The sequence below is a fragment of the Gossypium hirsutum genome, chromosome A07 (assembly GCF_007990345.1).
Source record: "Gossypium hirsutum isolate 1008001.06 chromosome A07, Gossypium_hirsutum_v2.1, whole genome shotgun sequence".
Classification (NCBI taxonomy): Eukaryota; Viridiplantae; Streptophyta; class Magnoliopsida; order Malvales; family Malvaceae; genus Gossypium; species Gossypium hirsutum.
The window spans coordinates 50,055,935-50,069,827 of NC_053430.1; the positions used below are offsets into that span (position 1 = coordinate 50,055,935).

The 13,893-nt window shown below is 32.4% G+C and overlaps 2 protein-coding genes across 5 annotated transcripts; both read right to left on the bottom strand.

The window, feature by feature from the left end:
• Nucleotides 1-5,557: 5,557 nt before the first annotated feature.
• On the bottom strand, nucleotides 5,558-9,639 carry LOC107955225 (E3 ubiquitin-protein ligase CHIP). Of its 4 annotated transcripts, none has more exons than XM_016890956.2 (8): nucleotides 9,271-9,639; nucleotides 9,082-9,149; nucleotides 8,913-8,976; nucleotides 8,021-8,092; nucleotides 6,518-6,651; nucleotides 6,233-6,386; nucleotides 6,046-6,156; nucleotides 5,558-5,944 (listed from the first exon to the last, which is right to left on the bottom strand). In XM_016890956.2, the coding sequence occupies exons 1-8, from the start codon at nucleotides 9,385-9,387 to the stop codon at nucleotides 5,819-5,821; spliced, it is 846 nt and encodes a 281-aa protein (XP_016746445.1). In that variant the 5' UTR covers nucleotides 9,388-9,639; the 3' UTR covers nucleotides 5,558-5,818. The 4 variants fall into 4 exon arrangements, with proteins under 4 accessions (XP_016746445.1, XP_016746444.1, XP_016746446.1 ...); XM_016890955.2 differs by having other exon boundaries at nucleotides 6,046-6,162; nucleotides 9,271-9,635; XM_016890957.2 differs by lacking the exon at nucleotides 8,021-8,092 and having other exon boundaries at nucleotides 6,046-6,162; nucleotides 9,271-9,636.
• A 2,763-nt stretch (nucleotides 9,640-12,402) lies between these two features.
• LOC107955227 (uncharacterized) lies at nucleotides 12,403-13,678 on the bottom strand. The gene is made up of 2 exons (XM_016890958.2): nucleotides 13,288-13,678; nucleotides 12,403-13,187 (listed from the first exon to the last, which is right to left on the bottom strand). Exon 2 carries the CDS (start codon nucleotides 13,125-13,127, stop codon nucleotides 12,501-12,503), a length of 627 nt encoding a protein of 208 aa, XP_016746447.1. The 5' UTR covers nucleotides 13,128-13,187; nucleotides 13,288-13,678; the 3' UTR covers nucleotides 12,403-12,500.
• Nucleotides 13,679-13,893: the final 215 nt, after the last annotated feature.

A 13,893-nucleotide genomic window follows, 5' to 3' on the forward strand; every position in this document is an offset into this window, starting at 1 on the left:
GACATGGTCTTACACGAAATCATATAACGATGTCAATGTCCCAGACATGGTCTTACACGTAATCACAATACAATGCCAATTTCCCAGAAATGGTCTTACATGTAATCATATCTCGGTAATCCTAATGTCATGACATTCATATCCTATACTATTCCTAGGTTTGTACGGACTTTCAGATATCATAACCTCATTGATTCTTGTTCGTATTTGCTCGTTCAACATTCATAGCAATTCAATGACAAATAAACACTTATAAATAAATTTAAAGGTATTTATTTGCGTATGAACTTACCTCGTAGTTGAAATAGAGGGACTAGATCGATTATTCAATAATCTTTGATTTTCCCCGATCTAAATCCGATTTATTTCGTTCTTGATCTTTATACATTCAAAATTAACTCATTTATTCATCAAATCATTCAATTTAGTCCAAAAACACATATTTGGGAATTTTTACACTTTAGCCCTTAAAGTTCCACATTTTTATAATTTAGTCCCTATTTCACAAATACACAAAATTCACACAATTTAATCCAATTTCACCATAGTCAAATTTCACATTGGCCCCTAGCTACCCAAAAATTTCATTTATTTTACATTTCAACCCCTCAATTTACAATTTTCACAATTTAATCCTTAAAATACATTTTTAGCTAAAATCACTTAACAAAACATATTAATCTAACATTTATCTTCCATTTTTCATCATCAACCATCACAAAGCACATAGATTCAACAATGGAATTTTACAAAATCACCAACAAACTCAAAATTTAGGGCACGGGCTAGCTAGTACTCAAAGCAACGATCACAAAAACGTAGAAATCATTAAAAACTAAGCAAAAACGAACTTACAATTAACAAGAGCAATGGTCAAACCTTCAAGCCCTAGCAATGGTGTTTTTCACCTCTTAATTTGGGCTAGATGATGATAATAAGAGGAAAATAGATTTTTATTTATTTATTTTATGATTAATTACTAAATTACATATTTAACCTTAAATAAAAACCATTTAAAACATCCATTTAATGCCATTTTTTTGTCAAATTCCACTATCAATGGTATAATAACATCATAAAGACCTCTCATTTAATAAACCGTAGCAATTAAGCACTTTAAACAAGTAGAATGCAACTTTTGCATTTTACACGATTTAGTCCTTTTTCTCAAATTAAGCTATTAAACGGTAAAATTAGCTCATGAAATTTTCACACATATATAATCACATGTTGTAAACACATAAAATAATATTAAAATAATTTTTTGACCTCGTATTTGTGGTTCCAAAACCACTATTCCAATTTAGCTAAAACCAGGCTGTTACAGTTTATATGTTTTTAAAGTTTATTAACTAAGGTTAATTTAGTAAAAATGTTAATAAACATAAATTAAATAAAACAAATGCTTAATTTGTTCATATTATCATCTTTTCAATCGAAATAAAAGGAAGAAGAAAGCCATTTTAGGGCTTAAAATATTCGGCCAACTCTTAGATTGATAAGGTACAGTTTTAGCTCAATTTTTGATGATTTCTAAGTTTTGGTAATCGTTGCAACTCAATCTAGCTAGTCTACACCTTTAATTTTCAAATTATTAAAGATTTTGAGAGTTTCCATTGTTGAATCTATGAGTTCTTTAATATTTGATGATAGATTATGAAAGCTTGATGATAGTTTTACATGTTTTATTAAGTGATTTTTGATGAAAATGAATAATAGGGATTAAATTGTGAAATATGCAAATTGAGTGGTTGAAATGTGAAATAAATGAAAGTTGGCCTGCTAGGGACCTATATGAAATTTGGCCAAGCTTTGGTTTTGTTGAATTGTGTGAATTTTGTGTATTTGTGAAATAGGGACTAAATTGATTAAATGTGAAAGTTTAGGGGCTAATGTGTAAAAATGCCCGAATGAGTAATTTTGGACTAAATTGAATGAGTATATGAATAAATAACTTAATATTGAATTCATATAGATCAAGAAAAATAGAATTCGGATTTAGATTGATGGAAAAGTAAGGTTGTCAAATAGTCGATCTAATCCGTCAACTTCAAACACGAGGTAAGTTCGTATGCAATGAGCTCTATTATAATTGTATTTAAATGCTTTGATTATGCATAAATTGTAATTACTAGACTACGCACTTGTTCAACCAAGATTCGACAACGATTCGATAGTAATTCGAAATGATTCGACTATGATTTGGTATTAAAAATTCCCGGTTGAACCTTAGGAATAGTCTAAGATATTAATGACATGTCATTAGGATATTAAGTTGCCTTCGGGCCATGATATCAGCACTTCGGGTGCGAGTTATGCCTTGATTTGGCTTCAGGCTATGGTATAGGTACTCTGGGTATAAGTTACCTTGATTTGGCTACAAGCCATGGTATAGGTACTTATCGGTTGAGATCCTTGAATATCTGACTTCTATTCTGAATGGTTCAATGGGAAAATGAAAGATGTGGATCAGAATGAGATTGGTACGAGTTGGTACAGGTATGTGAGTAAAGTTTATAAACATTGAATCCATGAAATGGATGAATTCTTGGTAAGCTAGTGAATGAATGATCAAATGACTTGAGATTTAATGTATTTGTGTAATCTTGTATTTATATTGCTTGAATTAGGAATGAATAGTAAAGTTGCTCATTACATTAATACGAACTTACACAGCTATGAAGCTTACTTTGTGTTATTTTCCTATGTTTTATAGAGAATCAAGGCTAGCTCGGATCCGAGAATCGTCAGGAACATCATCGCACTATCAAACATCTAGGTTGGTACTTTTTAGTTAAGTTTATGGTATATGGCATGTTTAGGTTAGATGTGGTATTTTGGTTGTGATTTTAGCCATGAGAATTGGCTTGTAAATGATGTTAATATTGATGTGTGTTTGGCTATTAGAAATGTCTCATAAATGTATATGTTTTGGTTGTATTTATATAGCCATAAGTGATGGCTTATCTTGGCATGTTTGGTATGAATATGGTTATGGTTTTATAGTTGCTAATGTTAGATTGATTCATGGAGTATAATTTTTGAAAAATGTTTTTGATGAAGTATGATTTTAGAAGTTGAGTTGAATAAGTATTTGGCATTAATTTGAGTACTGAATTTGGTCGAAATGGATATAGTATAATTGTGCATTTGTTGGATGATTTTGGCTGCCTATTTGTGTGAAGAAATGGTACCATTTGAGTGTTTTTAGGTATGTGTCCCCTGGTGATGACATTAAAATGAAGTCAATATGCTCCACAAGGTCTCACGCATGGGCGTGTGACTGGCCATGTGGTACAAGTCAATATACCCCCTAATTGGTACACAGCCTAGCACACGGGCGTGTGACCTGACCGTGTTGCATAAGTTAGTATACCCTACAGTTTTGGCATGGCCTAGAACACGGCCTGGCACACGGGCATGTGTGGCCACTTCGAAGGGCACACGAGCTAGACACACAGGCGTGTGGTTGGTCGTGTGACCCAAGTCAGTATGTATGCCCCATTTCTACATGGCTTAAGACACGAGCATGTCTAGAGCTGTGTGAGACACATGGCCTGTTCACACGGGCGTGTAACCCCTGTATGTTTGAAAACTTTCTAAATTTTCAAAATTATCGTATGTTATCGATTTAGTCCCGAACCACTTCTAAAGCATGTTTAAGGTTTTGTAGGCCCTAATAAGGGACAATGTGATTATGTTAAATAGTATTTGAGTATAAATGCATAAATGTATGAGTTATGTACGCTATTTGATGTATATTGATCGGTAATGCCCCGTAATCCTACTCCAGCGACGGATACGGGTTAGGGGTGTTACATGTTATTTCAAAATTACAACAATAAAAATTCAAAAAAGGTAAAATTATTATCAAAAGAATTTTACCATGTTACGAGTGGAAATTCGTAAGGGCTTGCACTCAGGAGCGTAGAAATGGTAGTCGATACCATGCCCATGATTGAAGAAGGAGCATGCAACCATCTATTTTAGCTTTTCCTAGTATCGTCACTCGAAAAATTTCTATGTATAATGTCACCAACACCGCCGATCCCCAACTAAGTCGCCCCGCTTCTCTCAAGTCGGCTAATAGTAGTAGTCACTTCAAGTGTACTAGATTTCAAGATTTATCTGACATTAGCAGACCCCCTATCAACCTTAAGATGAATGCACATGTGAATTTCTCATTTTCAACTTTGCTCGCTGAAATCTCGATAATCTCGAAGTTGTCCCCCAACCATCTCATCTTGATCCGACTACCCCTAAACCTATTGGCACCTTTCCTAGCAGTTGTTCGCATGTTGCACTCCAATCGGCACTAACAACTGGCTTTGTAATGACATCCCCGTCGACCGATAGACCAAGTTGTAAACTGACGTCCTCGAGTGAAATTGTACACTCGCCACAGGAGAGATGGAATGTGTGCGTTTCCGGTCTCTATCTCTTAACCAAAGTACTAATGAGTGGGGGATTCGGTCTCTGTGTCTTGACCAAAGCACTAACGAGTGGGGGATCCAATTTAGTCCCTTGAGCGTGCGAGCCAGGTATAAAAAGCATGCATCTCGCAAGTTTCCATGAATAACCTCCAATGCACCTTTGCCTAAGTTGTTTATGTACATCTCTAAAATTCGATTTTCGGTTTGAGTATTTAAATATAAAAAATTATTAATCTGAATAGCATAATAATTAACTATTTAAAATTAAAAATTTTGATAATATGTTCTTAACATCATAATAATTAACCGGATTAAAATTAAATAATATTTTCTTACCATGTTGGAGATGTACTTGTCATCCAAACGAATAAATTAATATGCCATCGAAGAATTAATAAAATAAAATCAAAGAACTAAGAAATTAAGAAAAACTTTGGAATTAAAAATTTAGATTAAAAAATCGAGAATTGAGAATAACAAACTGAGAACAAGAAAATTGAAAATCAAACTGTAAAAGTTAAAAATTAAAAATCGAGAGTTGAAAAAAAAAGAAAATTTGAGGGTTTATATAAGAAAAAAAATTTTGCTAGAATCCCATAGCCGTAGGATTTTTGACCATTAAGAAAAAGATAGGTTGGATAAAAAATATGTCGTACAAGGCATATTTTTACTAAACTGGTAAAAAAAAAATCACATAAAACACATTTTTTTGGATGAGAAGAAAACGCATTCTACGTAATACACTTTCTCTGCCAATTCAATGTGAGACGCGTTTTCTTGATAAATTTTTAAAAAAAAATTAACAGTTTTTCTTTTCTTTTTTTCCGCATATTTATATTAATTTGCCGAAGAGATGATTATCCAAATTTAAATAAAGGACATATTTATCTCAGATTTATTTTTAAGGCATGGCATACATATTTTTATAGCAAGTCATGACATGCCATACGTCAAGTCTGTTATTCACATTTACAATGTTAGCAGTCAAACTGACCAATCGGAAATCTCCATTAACCGTTTTTACAAAGAACTCAACAAGTGCACTGTTTAAGGGCAATTGTTTTTTTTTTTTTAATTTTTACAAAGGAACTTTTTGACCCTCAAACCGAAAATTGGTTTATAAATGCACGGAAGCTCAATTATAGCATGAATTAATTTTGATAAATATGTACAAGGTTAATTGTTATAAAAATAACTGTACAATTTCAACGGATTACAGGTCCTCCACATGCACCAATAAATGGCATGTCATTATACACTCGAAGCCTACAGAAAAACAGCTTAAACCAAACATGACTGATGTATACCAAACAGATATGCAGACTCTGACCAATAACTTCACTTTGTGCGACTAAATCAGCAAACTTACCACAACATTCGACCATTTAGTCCAATTTGTAAGCCCAACCATGTTTATCTAAGTATGCTTGGACTGCTTCCTTCATTGCCAAGTTCGGTACAAGTTGGGATTGATCAAGCGGTTCGCGTGTGATTGGATCAAATTTACCAACCTGATTTCCAGCAAGTAAATGATTGATTTTAGTGTTCTTTTTCTTTCTTGTAAAAAAAATTATATTGCTAAACAACATCCAATATTTCCAGAGCATATCACCTTCTGAAGATGGTCAAGGATCACTGCTCTCTCATACGTAACTCCACTTGGAGTAATGACAGGATCACGGAAGATATCAAGTGTGATTTTACAACACAAGTAATCCGGCACCTGAAACTATTTATCATGTCTCCAAAACAGTACAAAAGGGCTTGTATAATTGACAATGGAAAGAACGCATTCTTACCTCACCAGGGATGTCAGCTTCACCAGCTTTCCTAAACACTTGCCTCAGAACCTCCAGTTGTTTCATATGAGAAATACCAGCCTCATCTAAGAAACCTTCTGGTTGAGAATCATCAAGAAAATGTTTTTCTCTAAGAGCAGCTTCACAAGCCTCCCTGCAACATAGAGGAAATAAATAATTGCATGAAGCAAAAATAAACATTAGGACCATTTCTCCATCAAAAATTTCCAGAGAGGTAAATCATTCCCCTCGAAGCAAATGTCTTAACTCACAGGGATGACATACTTCAAACTTTGCAATTCCCACGAACGCTTGGAAGATGCATGCTCCCATAGCATGTACTTCGCTTTTGCAAGCTCCTGCCAAATCTCATCTACCATATAACCCTTTGGATTTGCACCCCTTCCAAGATCCAAAGCCTAAATAAGCAGATCAGCCTTTCTAAGTAAAGAATCAATTTATAAATATAAAATAAAGGCAAGAGAACCCAATACCACTCAATAATTTGTTCAACCAAAATTTCTTACAGTGAACAACATCTTTGCATGTGTATATATATTCCAGGAAAAAGTTTTCTTCTGCAATATTTATAAGAAGAAAGAAACTGCATGCTCAAAAAGGATCTCCAGAAAAACTTGTACATTACAAACTGCAGCATTCAGCATTTCAAAACATTATCGGTTCATAACCCTAAAATATTAGGAACACTTACTACAATTACCAGACTTCAAAAGCCTGTGCCTAGTTCATTGGCTTAAAGCTTATAGGAAAATCATCAAATCTGACAAGAGTAAATCCCAAAATAGCCTCACTACATATTTTAAGGAAACCGCTTAAATCATCAATAGTTTACTCTATTGATAGTATTCATCCACTTATAAGCAAACATCTTTGAAACAGCAAAAACAAAAAGCACAGGCCAATAAGGCCTGCTCCTTGTATTATTCACAACAATAATGACAATGAAGAAAAAAGTTGCACTAATACTAGAACCACTTTTCCACCCCCTTAACATAAATGCTCATTATGGTTAACGTAGTAGACCTCAAAGTCATCCACTTATCCTCTATGTTCCATGAGCTAAGATCAAGCTTGATAAATGTAAAAGGCAGGAAAGAATCCCCCAAAATATCTGGCAACACAAATGGCAAGAAAATGTTTATTGTGCAAAATATCTTTCACAAATTATCTTCCTCGTGAAATGATATTTTTTTCCCTTATTGCTTTGACTCATCCCTATGAAGAAATGGTGGAAAAAAAAAAGAATAGCTCTCAGATATATCCTAAATCAAAATGCATTCAGTTGTCTTTTTCTTGCCAAACAACATCCCCCTTCCCTTCACAAAAATCTTTTTGTCAAGGATCCAAGTCTATATGATATACTACACCAAACGAAGCCATCATAGCAGACAAAAGTTAAACAAAAGCGAAAGATATTCTGTTTCTTATATATCATTTGTTGAAATGGGGTCCCTATGTCCTTTAAAAGTACAACCACCAAAGGAAAACCACAACATGGACCAGAATGAAGATGCATAAGACATTTACAATGAATATAAAACCCAGCAACCACCATGCAACTGTTCAATAAGAAAATAACAGGAACGTCAGTAACATGGTGAAACACACGCATGCTACATGTGATGGTGAAAAAACCACAAAAACTAATTGAATGTATTGACTTTAACAACCTTCACTAAAAGAGATTAAAAGTTTCCAAATGCAACCCTAACAAAGTTATCATTTCTGATTCTTAAGAAACAAAAAGATTTATCATGTCATATGTACCTTTTGTAGTTCCTTGACCCCTTCATCTAATTTTTGCTTCTGAAGTAAGGCAAGTCCCAACATGTAGTGTGCCTATCAAGTAACCATATGTAAGTATACCCCGTCAGTTCTAAAGGAAAAGGTATGCACAATAAGCATACACTAAGCCAAACCCCAGTTTTTGATGTTCCTAAGGGAGGAACAAATGAAAATGAAAATAGCTAGGAAGTTAAAACTTGCAGTAAACAGGTTAGCAAGTTGGAATAAAAGAACATTACATGTGAAACCTCAAGCTAATAAAAATGAAAATTTTTAACCCAGTAGATAATTCAGATTTTGCATAAAAAATGGCAAAAACAACCCACATTGCAAAATCAAGATTGATTTTACTTGGGAAAAGAAGAAACTGCCAGAAAACCATTAGATTTTGCATGGGAAATTAAGTTAAACAACCCAAGACGCATGATTATCTCAACAGTTCCAAACCAGCTTTTGATAGGTTTATAACTAAAGACTAACATAGCTAGATATTTGCCACTTTAACTTCCAGAAGTCCTTAATTTTGCTTGAACCCGTCCCCAGTTCCAACCCTACTCAGTTTCCCAATTGGCGCTTGAAAGTCGACTAAACAACTAAACTTGACTCCTTTCTTAGGAAATAATCAAAGAGTTAAGGATGACCTGAAAATGTCAGGCCGGTAGAAGCTTCAATCACCTTAATACTCGCCTAAGAACTTATTTTATTCTGCTATACATGATTTAGCATTACATCCAAAAGGAAAAAAACAAGACAACCAAGAAGAATCAAATTTCAAGACATGGACGGGTCAGGGGTGTGTGAAATGTCATGATAATTAGGCGCACAACAAACCCTAAAAATCAGCATAACGGAATAAGAAATGAAAGAAGATTACCTTGACAGAATTGTAGTCGAGCTGAATAGCTCGCCGGCAATCCTCTTCCACTTTCAACCAATCACTGCGTCAAACCAAGAAAAGAGACACCTTCAAAAATTTTTTCCTCTTAAGAAAAAAAGGCACTATTTTTACATAAAAATTCATTATAAAAGGATTGCGTACATACTTCCGTCTGCGATGGCAAAGAGCGCGATTCGTCCAATATACAGGAACATTGGGGCATAACGTAATCGCCTTTAAACCCAAAAAATTACATAATTTTTATAAAAAAATCAAAAAATTTAAGAAACTAATATAGCAAACAATAACAATTTTTTCTCAAAAAAAAAAAAGGGAGGAGAGGAAGATTGTAGACCTCAGTATAAGCATCGATGGCTGCCCCAAAACGATCTTTCTTGAAATAAATGTTGCCATCTTTCCTCAATTGCTCCGCTTGTTTGGCTGCCGCGCTTAATGCCGAACCTGACACCATTTTTTTTCCTGAATAAAATCTGTTAACCGTGAAGCGTAAACCAACGAAATCTGCGATTTGTTTCTTTTTTTCCTCTTGAAGTTTAACTCTACAAAGAAAGGATTTTTTTTTTTTTTGAATTTTAAATGTGGGAAATGAAATGAAGAAGGAAGCAGCAGCGCGACTTCGAAGAGGATTCAAGATTGTTCCAGGTGAAAGCAACCTCAAACAAAGAACCCTTACAATTTTTTATTTTTTGGCCTTTTATTATGACTTTGGCCTTGTTTTCTTGTATGACTTATGGATTTGAGAATCATTTTTCTCATTATTTTTGGATATTTTTTATATTTTAAAGTTAAATTTATTTATATTTTAAAAATAATTGAGAATGTGATAAATATAAATTTATTTATATTTATATTTTTTAATTTTTAATTTTTAATTTTTATTATATCTTATAAAATATTTTACATATTATAAAAATCCACAATGTATAATATAATTTTCAAATTAAAATGGATTTAAAAAATATATGTATTCATTATTTGTTATTAAATTATAAGTGAATAATAAAATATTTGTATAGTTAATAATCTCTTACTCTAATCATAAAAATATTATGTTGTAAGTATAAAAGTTTAGATTTAATTCCATATAATTTCATACTCTATATTAATTATCAAAAAATATTATTATTTTATTAAATTAAAAGTAAAATAATAAAATATTTATTTTAAGTTTATAATTCACACAAATCTTAAATTTAATTTCTGAAAACTTATGACGAAAACAATGCTTCTTAATTCTTATTCAAACTTGGACGTAATGGATAAGGTGTGTAAATGTTAAATAAGACTATCTTAGGCTTAGTTTGGATGGGCGGTGTGTTTATCTCCGGTGAGGTTAAAAACAGTGGTGGCGGTGAGATTGGTTACTGTAGCGGTGAGATTGGATACTGTAGCGGTGAGATTAGAAACAGCGGTGGAGTGTGTGTTTGGATTCAAACGCAGCTGTAGCGGTGAGGTGAAAATAAAAAATGACTATTAAGGACATCAAATTAGAATTGGTATATAATAAAAGTTTTTAAATTATTTTACTTATATAAAATTATTAAAATATGTAAATTTATAAATTCATTTAATAAAATATTAAAATTTATCTTCCAATATTTTATTATAAATATTTAAATAAATTATATAATCAATTTAAATTATTTATTAGATAAAATGATAATAATTTTTAATTTTTTATAGTTAAATATCCTTTTATAACTATGATAAATATTATTTTCGCAAATAGTAACATTATACTTGGATCAAATTTTGAAGTATCTAAACGAATGATTTTTAATAAATATATATATAGTAACATAAGACATAACAAGTTTCATTATTACTAGAAATTAGGTTATGATACAAAATTACTTTTACAAATATTGATTCATTAAACTATTTGCAATGGTTTCCCTTAACATTGCAATTTCAAGGTCACTTTCACTGTCAGAAGAACTCGATTCACCTCTATCAAAATGGCCTGAAGAGATTGGCATGTCGGGTATATTCTCAAATTGTCGAAAATCCTCATCATTTGACCAACCATGTCTTCGAATATAATTATGCAAAACCATTGTTGCAATAACTATTAAAACTTGCTTGTCGAATGAATAGCTTGGAATATCTCTTAATATTGGCCATTTTTTTCCACACTCCAAAGGTTCATTCAATCACAGAGCATAACAAAGAATGGACATGATTAAAAATTTCTTTTTTTCCAGATGCTCGATGATTACCTCGATGAAAGTCAGGTAAATGATATCGTTCCCCCCTATATGGACCTAGAAAACCTGTCATTTGTGGATATCCTGAATCCATAAGATAATATTTTCCTACAAAAAAGTAAATCATAATATCAAGTTTAAAAAAAATTAAAAATTTTAATACTATTTTTTATGTAAAGATTAATTTAAAAAATTAAAGTTCAACCTGGTGGAGGGTGTGGAAACTTTAACTCTTGTTGTCTAAGTGCTTGCAAAAAAATTCTACTGAAATGCAAAAATAAAGCACATGTTGAAGTCACAAACTACCATAATATTTTGAGTTGGTTCACCTTTCTGTCCGATATAAGGTATTTGACAAGAAGGCGAAATGCATGCTTTTATGTGTGTTCCATCTATGGCCCCTATACAATCCTTTAAAATAAATACAAGTAATGAGATAAAAGTTAGAAATAATTTATATTTTAAAAATATAAAGATTGTGTAAATTTTACCTTAAAGTGAGGCCAATATCTTGTATCATGTCGAATATGGTTCGGTACTTCCTCGAATTGACCTTTAGTGGGTTTAATCGTGTCCATTCCCATTCAAGCAAATATATGTAACATATCAGTAAAAATTCGACTAACAGTTTCCCCAGATCGTTGAAATCGCTCTGGTGCATTTGAATTTGATTATCTAATTCCAAGAATATACAATGATAATGCTAACTTCTCCATCGCAGATACATTCCCATGCTTTAAGCCATAATTGGTTTGCAAATCATGCAACAAGCTGTGAAATATATTTTTTGGCATCCTAAAACTATTCATGCAACGATCATCATGCCCATTTAATATTTCGTCCACCCACATTTGACCTGTATAATTTGAATCCATACACGGTTGCTTAGTGAAATAAGTTTCATGGTGTAGTAATACACTGCTTAACACTTGTTCTTCCTCTTCATGATAATTGTTGTGCTCAACTTGTGTAACAATTGTGGCTATTCTTCGTTGAGCTTCTTCACTTAATTCAGGGGTATCATAATTCATATAAAAACTATTATACATATTGTTAAATTCATCCATAACCTGAAAAAGTAATCAAATGAAAATAAATTAATAACTTGTGACATTCCATACAACATAAAAAATTGAATAAAAGCATAGCTAAAAATACCAAACATAAAAAATATCATACATTAGGTTTACCTATAAAAAAGTAGATCATACATTAGTTTTGCATATAAAAAAAGTATATCATACATTAGGTTCACATATAAAAAAGTAGATCATACATTAGTTTTGCATATGAAAAAGTAGATCATACATTAGTTTTACATATAAAAAAGTAGCATAGTTATATTACAATAATAATTCTAAGGAGCTTGTGGTGGAGGTGATGGATGGTATGGTTGGAAGGGAAAGGAGGATGTTGCTACCAAGGATGAAAATGATGCAATTGGATTTTGTTCAGCATACTCACGTCGAAGCCACCAAACCCTAACATCTGGATCTAAGTTCAAAAACACTTCTCGTTTCACCGATATTTGGAACATTTTGATGGCAAAATAGTACAATTCATCTTTTTTTGGAATTTCATCTCCCAAATCACACAAAGCATCCATTGCATTTGAAATAGTATATTCAGAGTGAGGAAAAACAATTTCATTCACTGACTTCCTTGGATTAGCCATACTCTCACACAATTTCTCAATATGAGTAGCCAATGAATCTCTTGATGATTTTCTACTTGAACTTGATTTTTTTCCTTTGCCGTGTACAACCCCAAGTGTTTCCTTTCTTCGATTAGGAGTTTCACGAGGAGGGTTTGATGGTACCTCATTAGGAAGGATACTTTCATTCTCATTACTATTTTCATCTGAATCACCAAGTCCCTCATTAGGTGTATCATCTCTCATAGGAACCCCACTTGGAAGAACACCAGACGAAGGTGCCCATGTATTCTCTCTAGTGGCTACAATGCCACCAAACATTTGCCACATTAAATCATTCAATCGTGGTTCAATTCCTTTCTTCTTAAATCCTTTAAAATCAGGATTTTCCTACATAAAAGTTTAAATGTTACACTCAGATATTTATATTTGTAAATTATTAATTTCACTAAACTTTATGCATTAAAATAATGATAAAGTTAACACTAACCTGTATTTTTTCAGCCCACCATTCTTCGGTAGCATCGACAGTCTTTTTAGATGGACACCATCCAATACCTGTAGATTCCTTAAGCAACTCCCTCCATAACCTCCATTCCTTTTTTAATGTATCCCACTTGTTTTTCAATTGAGGTTTTTCATAATTTTTTTGTGTTTTTGCTTGAAAAAGAGCAATGACATTTTCCCATCCTTTTGAGTTTAGATGAGTTGTTGGTCTATTACCAGCATTGACTTCATTCACTCAAAGCTCACAAAATATCAACGTCAGCTCATCATCCCAAACAGCTTTTGTTGCTAAGGTACTATCTCCCTCCACAAATTTTCGTGTCTTTACCATCTATTATTATTTTGATTTTAAATGTCAACCGACATAAAACCATAAATATATAATTAGATATAATAATATAGTTTCATAAAAAAATTAAGAATAACACATCACAAAAAGATGAAAGCCATAAGATGAACAGTAAAGAAAAATTCTCAAAGATCCATAGTAAACAATTATGAGGATATAGAAAGGATAATTGATTATCATATGCTTCATAAAATTAAACAAAGACTAATTGTACTACATAACTTGTTTTGGAAATGAATT